Source organism: Mustela lutreola, chromosome 7, assembly GCF_030435805.1.
Source record: "Mustela lutreola isolate mMusLut2 chromosome 7, mMusLut2.pri, whole genome shotgun sequence".
Classification (NCBI taxonomy): domain Eukaryota; kingdom Metazoa; phylum Chordata; class Mammalia; order Carnivora; family Mustelidae; genus Mustela; species Mustela lutreola.
In genome coordinates this window covers 92,273,954-92,282,156 of record NC_081296.1, presented here as the reverse complement: position 1 = coordinate 92,282,156, position 8,203 = coordinate 92,273,954, and the positions used below count along the sequence as shown (strand labels likewise).

At 57.1% G+C, this 8,203-nt stretch overlaps 1 protein-coding gene across 4 annotated transcripts; it reads left to right on the top strand.

Annotated features, from left to right (window-relative positions):
- Positions 1-2,444: 2,444 nt before the first annotated feature.
- Positions 2,445-6,318, top strand: NKX2-1 (NK2 homeobox 1). 4 transcript variants are annotated; one of them, XM_059181937.1, is made up of 5 exons: positions 2,451-2,786; positions 3,163-3,301; positions 3,743-3,887; positions 3,985-4,370; positions 5,320-6,318. In XM_059181937.1, the coding sequence occupies exons 1-5, from the start codon at positions 2,763-2,765 to the stop codon at positions 6,060-6,062; spliced, it is 1,437 nt and encodes a 478-aa protein (XP_059037920.1). In that variant the 5' UTR covers positions 2,451-2,762; the 3' UTR covers positions 6,063-6,318. The 4 variants fall into 4 exon arrangements, with proteins under 4 accessions (XP_059037921.1, XP_059037920.1, XP_059037922.1 ...); XM_059181938.1 differs by lacking the exon at positions 3,743-3,887 and having other exon boundaries at positions 2,445-2,786; XM_059181939.1 differs by lacking the exons at positions 3,163-3,301; positions 3,743-3,887 and having other exon boundaries at positions 2,451-2,797.
- The last annotated feature ends 1,885 nt before the right edge of the window (positions 6,319-8,203 follow it).

Below are 8,203 nucleotides of genomic sequence, written 5' to 3'. Positions count from 1 at the left end.
ATTCTCAAAGAAGTGACTCTGTTGGGACAGAAAAGGGTTTCCCTTCACCACACAGGTGGTGAGTAAAGGTTGATGGCAATTCTGTCCTCCCACCCTGGGCCTGAGCCTGAGTCTCTGGGGCTCCTTAGATTTCAGGCCAAGCTGCAGAGAGCAAAGCAGTGTGTCAGGGACTGAGGTAGGCTCCCCGGGCCCCACCAGGGAAAGCTCCCCGAGAAGCCAGAACTGGGCCCCCACTGCGCCCACTCTGCCCAGGAGAGTTACTGAAGTCACAGGGGTCCTAAGGGCGGGGGGGGGGGGGGGGGGGGCGAGGGGGGGAACTCAGGGTTCCCAAGTATTTCCTGCAACCATGAAGAAATTACCAGTTTAACTAGGGTCGCCCTACTTAAGATGACTCTAGGAGGCAGCTAAAAAAAAAAGGACACTCCTGGGTTAGGAAGAGGTGTGGGGCCAGGGGAGGGACTCTCAAAGTCTCTGCTTGATCAATTCCGAGATCGAGATACCAGTCTTCCCCCTACCACCTCAGGCTAGACTAGACGTCTTAGTCTTGGCAGTGCAGCACATCTGGCAAAGAGTGTGGGGCGGTGTGTGTGTGTGTGTGTGTGTGTGTGAGAGAGAGAGAGAGAGAGAGAGAAAGAGAGAAAGGTAGAAGAGGTGGCGGGGGGCCGCAAGGTGCAAAGGCCCAGGTAAAGTCGAGTCTACGGCTGGTGTGGGTGCGCGCGCCTGCTGGAGGAGGTGGGGGTGGGACAAGGTAGCAGCGGGATCTTGGTTGCGGAGGAGGGGTTGCGTGGAGGAGCTGCCGTAGCCCCGCGCCGCCCCCACCTCCCAACCCCTGTTAGGCTTCAGCTCCCGCGGTGTCTCAACCCCTGCTGCTTGGTTGGGGGTCACTGTCTGGTCCGCAGGCCTTGGGCGAGGGGGAGGTGGGGGCTACTAGCCACGTGCGCCGCCGAGCCTGCTGCTGGGCTGGAAAGCTGCCGAGGGACGAAGGCCGAGGCTCAGGGACCGCGCAAGGTGCGCCTAACTCTCCCCTTCACTCAGATTCAAGGCCTTAAAGGCAGGGCAGAGTGGGAAGTGTACTAATGACAATACAGAAATCTCGAGCTCTGGCAATGAAATTAGAAATTTTCCAAAGCTTTCAAAGCGCTTTTATGTGCCCGATATTATTTGAATTTCAGAGAAACCTTGTGAAGAATCACCTCCTTTTCTAAATGGCATTGAGAGCGGAGAGGCTACAACATTCTATACCTGGCGTTTCTTATATTTACCAATAATATGAAATAATGGAGAGGGAGAAAGAGAAAGAAGACAGGGGAATGGGAAACCCACCCTGCCTTGTCATGAAGACCCCAGTCCAAACACAAGCCCAGGGGCTAGGGGCGCCTGCAGGCAAGATCTGTATTCAGTTTTGTCAGATCTCCCCGACGGTTCACTTGAGCCCCGCGTGGTCTTCTCTCCTTGCTCCCTGGGCTTAGACATCACATCGACCAAAGCTCAGTTGGAGTCTGAGTCTTCCTGAGAGTGCCCCCCAGAGAAGCCCTTTGATTAAAGGGCAAGGAGCCGGCTTGGTGCTTGCCCTTCGTGGCACAACGGACAAGCAGCTCTCTCCGTGTCCAAATGCAGAGTTGTCTGCCCCAAAGCCCAAGGGCCATGCGTGAGAATGTTGGCCCATGAGGGAGGAAGGGGGTGCCTTGGGCTTCCTCTCCTCTCATAAGCGATATAGGTGGTGGGGAAAGCGAATGTCAGTATAGAAGTTGCCTTTGTATTGAGGGAATACAGAGCACTTCTCAAGGAGAGAACTGAAATGCTAAAATAACAAGCCAATAAACAAAACAACTTTCCTTACTACAACTGCTGTTAATGGAAAAGGCGCCTAACCTGCTGAATTAAATCGTTCAAGAGTGCCTGTTCATTACTGGGAGCTCCTTCTCTACAAGGAGGGGAAGGAAAATTTGAAAACAAAAAACAAATCCGAGAAGCCTCCTTAACCGGCCCCCGCAGTGTCTTGGAAGCCCCAGCCTGGCCAGGGAGTGCTCCACCCTCCCAGCCCCTAGCCCAGAGAGGAGCCTCAAAGAGCCGAAGAAAAAGCAAAGCAAACCAACAACAAAACGGTTAGAATCCAGGAGGGGAAAGTCGGAGTGGGTCTCGGGATCTGCGTGCGACACTGCAGTCCACTGGACTGGAGGCCCGGGCCTGGCCGGAGCAGCACGGCGGTGCCTCTGGCCGGGCTGGGGAGCGAAAGCCCACAGCTCCCCCTCTCCAGGCGCCCAAGGACCCTCAAGGCGCGGGGCTCACACTTGAAGCCTGGGAACGCGCAGACAGGAAACCCACTTCCTCCTAAGCAGTTTCTTGCTCGCCGGATGAGAGGCGCCCAATTGAAGCAGAATGATCCTCATCTACTAATATCCAGCGTGGCCACAAAGCGACTGGCCATTTACGCCGCCACTTTAAACAAAGATATTTGGTTATTCCCGGGGAAGCAAGTGCACTTTTGCATGGCTGAGCTCCGGGCGGAGGCGAGCCTCAGCCCAGCCTCCCGCCTGCTGGGTTGCTCGCGCCTTGGGATTCGCCCCCTCCCGGCCAGCTGGTCCCGCCGGGTTCAGGCTCAGTTCCGCCCGGCAACAGGCGGGCGGGTACTCACGACGCTCCCAGCCCGCGCCCTCCCTGAAGCATCAGAGGGGAAAACAGCGTGGCCCTGGGCTCGGGTGCTGGGGCTGTGATGTTCTCGGAAAGTCAGCTCCAGCCCCAGAACCCCGCGTGTCCGGGCGATGGGCGAGGGTCGGGGACACCAGGTTTGTTCGAGGTGGGGCAACTTCAGCAATGGCCCTTGGGGTTAGTGCCCCCCAGCTTCCCAGCACTGGCGGCCAGTAGTGTGCTTGCCTTGGCCGGGAATGGGGGTGGGGAGAGGGTTCCGCGTGTGGGTTGTGGGGGGGGTGCGTGATGGAGGGGGCCCTGGACTGCTGAGAAGACCCCGAGGTGGTGGGAGGGGGACGCGGGGATCTGGGACAGCCTCTCGGAGGCAGCCGATCCCTTGCTCAGCGTCCCCTCCGCCCGCTGGGATTCTCTCTCGGGTAGGGGGAAAGGGGGCGGGGAGCAGAGGTGTCCCTCTGACGGCGGCAGAAGAGGCAGACAGACGGACAGACACGCAGACCAACAGTGCGGTCCCAGGGTTCGTCCCCAGACTCGCGAGCTCGTTTGGTGGCGACTGGGGCTCGGCGCCGCGACGCCCGATGTGGTCCGGAGGCAGTGGGAAGGCGCGGGGCTGGGAGGCCGCGGCGGGAGGGAGGAGCAGCCCCAGCAGGCTCAGGTGAAACCCCTACCCTGTCCCTTGGCCCCCTCCCTCTAAAGACTTGTCCCCTCCCGGGAACCCCGACTGTATTGGAAAGTGGTTCACTTTGTAACTCCGAAAGTTGGTTGCAAAGCAGCATTCACCTTCCTTCCTCCCCACCATCCCTCCTCCTCGGCTACTCCTCACCCCACCTCTTGCCCTCCCCTCTCTCGGTTCCCTCCTCCTTTCCCTCCCCCGTCTCCCCCCCGCGCGCCGCCCGCACCCCACAAAAAATGGGGTGGGGGTGTCCGGGGAGGGGGAAAGAAATGCTTTGGGTCGCGTCTCTGCCTCTCTCTCTCTTTCCCTCTTTGAGACCTAAAAAATCCTGACAAGTGAAACTTAAAGGTGTTTACCTTGTCATCAGCATGTAAGCTAATTATCTCGGGCAAGATGTAGGCTTCTATTGTCTTGTTGCTTTAGCGCTTACGCCCCGCCTCTGGTGGCTGCCTAAAACCTGGCGCCGGGCTAAAACAAACGCGAGGCAGCCCCCGAGCCTCCACTCAAGCCAATTAAGGCGGACTCGGTCCACTCGGTTACGTGTACATCCAACAAGATCGGCGTTAAGGTAACACCAGAATATTTGGCAAAGGGAGAAAAAAAAAGCAGCGAGGCTTCGCCTTCCCCCTCTCCCTTTTTTTTCCTCCTCTTCCTTCCTCCTCCAGCCGCCGCCGAATCATGTCGATGAGTCCAAAGCACACGACTCCGTTCTCAGTGTCTGACATCTTGAGTCCCCTGGAGGAAAGCTACAAGAAAGTGGGCATGGAGGGCGGCGGCCTCGGGGCTCCGCTGGCGGCTTACAGGCAGGGCCAGGCGGCTCCGCCGGCCGCGGCCATGCAGCAGCACGCCGTGGGGCACCACGGCGCGGTCACGGCCGCCTACCACATGACGGCGGCGGGGGTGCCCCAGCTCTCGCACTCCGCCGTGGGGGGCTACTGCAACGGCAACCTGGGCAACATGAGCGAGCTGCCGCCGTACCAGGACACCATGCGGAACAGCGCCTCGGGCCCCGGATGGTACGGCGCCAACCCAGACCCGCGCTTCCCCGCCAGTAAGTGAGGCCGCCCCACTGCCGGGCCGCGGGCTGAGTACGGCAGGAGCGGGGAGAGCAGTCCCGCAGGCGCAGCGCCTGCCGGCTGCGCACTGGGCGTCAGGGTGGGCGGCCCGGAAGCCGCGCCAGGGAGCAGGGTACGGGGGCCGGGGATCCTTCCCCCTGCCGGACTGAGGGGTCCCAGAAGGGACACTTGATAACGCTGGGGACTTGCGGCAGATGCTAGCCTTTGGCATCTCCCAGATGCGGCCGACTGGCAGCTCTGCTCCGCTCAGGAGACCTCGGAGTGCCCAGGATCGCCCTCCGGCCCCCCGAAAAATTAAGGGAGCTGGGGGCAAGCAGGGAGCAGAGAGGCGCGGCCTGGCCGGGCGGGAGGCTGCCCTACTGCGACGCGCTCAGGGGACCGGCCCGGCCGACTCTCGTGTCTAGGCAGGTGGAAGGGCGCGCGGCGTCAGAGGGGGCTCTAAGTCGTGCGAGCGGGTGCCCTCACTGGGGCTCACAGGAGAGAGCGGCCAGGAGGCAAAGCGTCTGGGACTTTAGCTTTCGAAAGTGAACACCCCACTCTCCCAAACTCCCAAAGCTGGGGTCTACGGTGGGACCCCAGGTCCTGGTCTGGGCCCAGTTCGCCGCCTGTGGCCCGCTAACCCAACGACTCTGGCCGGGGTTGGGCAAGAAAGGGACAGAAGCGGCCTTTCTCCACTTTGTTTTGGGGCGGGAGCACTGAGACTGAGGGAGGCAACCCGGGTTGAGGTGGGGAGCTTTCCAGTAAATCCCTCGACGGCACGGCCTGGGGCAGGCGCTAACTGTCGGCGATTAGGCCTCTCAGGGCGGAGGCGGCCTAGGTGAGGAGGGCGCCGTCGGGGTGGGTCGGGCCGGCCAAGGGCACGGAAGGCAGAGGTGGCCTGGCCCGGCCCGGCCCCCGCCGACGCTGTGCGTTTGTCGCTTACAGTCTCCCGCTTCATGGGCCCGGCGAGCGGCATGAACATGAGCGGCATGGGCGGCCTGGGCTCGCTGGGGGATGTGAGCAAGAACATGGCCCCACTGCCAAGCGCACCACGCCGGAAGCGCCGGGTGCTCTTCTCCCAGGCTCAGGTGTACGAGCTGGAGCGACGCTTCAAGCAACAGAAGTACCTGTCGGCGCCCGAGCGGGAGCACCTGGCCAGCATGATCCACCTGACGCCCACTCAGGTCAAGATCTGGTTCCAGAACCACCGCTACAAGATGAAGCGCCAAGCCAAGGACAAGGCGGCCCAGCAGCAACTGCAGCAGGACAGTGGCGGCGGCGGCGGCGGCGGGGGCGCCGGGTGCCCGCAGCAGCAGCAAGCGCAGCAGCAGTCGCCGCGCCGCGTGGCCGTGCCTGTCCTGGTGAAAGACGGCAAACCCTGCCAGGCAGGCGCCCCGGCGCCCGGTGCGGGCAGCCTTCAGGGCCACGCGCAACAGCAAGCGCAGCAGCAGGCGCAGGCTGCTCAGGCGGCCGCGGCCGCTATCTCAGTGGGCAGCGGGGGCCCTGGCCTGGGTGCGCACCCGGGCCACCAGCCGGGCAGCGCGGGCCAGTCTCCGGACCTGGCGCACCACGCCGCCAGCCCCGCGGCGCTTCAGGGCCAGGTCTCCAGCCTCTCCCACCTGAACTCTTCGGGCTCGGACTATGGCACCATGTCCTGCTCCACCTTGCTATATGGTCGGACCTGGTGAGAGGACACCGGGCCGGGCCGGGCCCAGCGCGCTGCCTCATCGCTTTCCCTCCTGCCGGCCACACATCACCATCTGCCCGCCGCTCCCTGCGCTTCGACTTTTCTTAAGAATCTGTCCCATACAGACCAAGGGAAAACACACACACACACACACACACACACACACACACACACACGCCAAACTGCTGGACGTCTTTTTTTTTTTCTAAAATTTGTGGGATTTTTTTAAAAAAAGAAAATAAAAACAACCAAGTGAATCCAATTCTTTAAGGAGTCTTTAAACAGAGAAGGACATAACAAAAAGAAACAGCTTTTGGGATGTCTTTTAGGTGATCGAAATGGGTTTCCCTCACTCAGGCAGGGTGCAGTTTGGAGGGGGCTCTACTGTGACGCGGCTCTGGACTCTAAAGATGGCAAACTTCACTCTGGGTACCCTGTGCCAGCAAGGTGGACTCGCTTGTAAATGCCAGGATTTCTTTTGAAGGGGAGATGGGGGCTGGGGAGAGGACAGACTCTACGACAGGACCCACATGTCAATGACACAAAGGAAATGCCCCCCTCCCGGGAAGAGCCCTGGCTAAAATTGTTTTATGTTTGATGTGAACTTGTAGCTGTAAAACGCTGTCAAAAGTTGGACCACACACCTAGTTTTTAGTAATCTGTACATTTTATTGTAAAAACAAAAACAACAAAAAAAAAAACCCACTCCCTGCCCCCAAGCCCATCATATTTTTTATGGGCATTGAAAAATCTGTGTATATTATTTGGCAGTTTGGTATTTGCAGCGTCAGTCTTTTTCTGTTGTAACTTATGTAGATATCTGGCTTAAATATAGTTCCTAAGAAGCTTCTAATAAATTATACAAATTAAAAGGATTCTTTTTCTGATTAAAAGTCCACCTTTTGTTTGGTTTTGATTTGGCTTTGAAAGGCATTTTTGGGTGGGTGGGGGGGTCGCAGCTCATCGTTGGCCTGACGGGATTGGAATTGTTTGGGAGCAAAAGGGATTCTACACCAGCTAAGGAGCTGGGCACAGAGTCCTTGTCCCATAGGGAAATGGAGTTTTGTTCCGTCTCCAAATTGAGTAGAACCAAACCTTTAACAGTCCTAGGACTTGGCAATAGAGAGGAAAAAAGCTAAACTACTTCCATGAGGAGGGAAAGGGAGAACAGAAGAGAAAGCAACCAAAGGACTAGTTTTCAGAGCCAGGCTTCTGTTTTTTGAAACCTCAGAAGTGTCTACTGTGGTCTTATACAGCTAAGTCTATGATTAAAACTTTAAAGCGTTTTAAATAACATACATTTTAAATAATCCTGAATGAGGGATCATTTTTACTGAACAGATGGTCCCTGTATATTTCAACACCAATCCTTCTTTCTAATCTGCTGCTGAGCTTTATTGAAATTAGAATTTGGTGGGAGGCTGTTTTCAAAAGTGGGGAAGTCTATCTCGGTCTTGTTTCTGCTCTAAAACAGCTATCCCCAGGCAGGGCTGGACATGGATCCCCAACCTCTCGGAGTCCTTCTGGTCTTGACTCAACTACTGGCCTGGGGACACTGAAAGCAGGACTTGGGAAGCTGGGCTTTCCCTCTTTGTTCCACCGGTTCCATCTTTGGGCTCCTAAATATCTTTGTAGTAAGGAATCTTTCTCCTGTTCCCAACTTTCTACTTCTCGCTGCCCCAGCCATCCCTGACACCTCAGCAATCATCATCATCATCATCATCTTCTTCAATTTTTTTTTTTCTACTTTGAATTTCCTGGTCTCTTTGGTGCCCAGATGTGGTTTGGGGGGAATTTTGTGGGTTGCCCTGGAGAAGGAAAAAGTGGTTCTGAACAGAGAGAAATCATAGTCCCTAGATGGGCTATTGCCCCTTCTGTGTCACCCTTGATAAACCTACCTAGCAAAAGTGACCAAGTGGGTCCCTCTTAGCCTGAAAGTGTTTGTGGGGGGTTGATTAATTTGTATTTGTACTCATTTCATGCTTAGAATTTCATGTTTCTTTTTCCTTTCTTGTACTCATTTCATGCTTAGAATTTCATGTTTCTTTTTCCTTTCTGGTTCTCTTCATCTTTTCTTCCTCTCTTCTCCTCTTATTCTGTCTCTGATGTCTCTTTTCATCCAACTTCCAACTTATCCCACCC

Excerpts from the sequence above, each read along its gene's own strand:
- NKX2-1 (XM_059181937.1), top strand. The coding sequence starts at position 2,763 with ATGGGCGAGGGTCGGGGACACCAG. Across the intron at positions 2,787-3,162 it reads GCGAGGGTCGGGGACACCAG|GGTTCGTCCCCAGACTCGCG; the intron begins GTTTGTTCGAGG and ends GTGCGGTCCCAG. Across the intron at positions 3,888-3,984 it reads CCAACAAGATCGGCGTTAAG|CCGCCGCCGAATCATGTCGA; the intron begins GTAACACCAGAA and ends TTCCTCCTCCAG.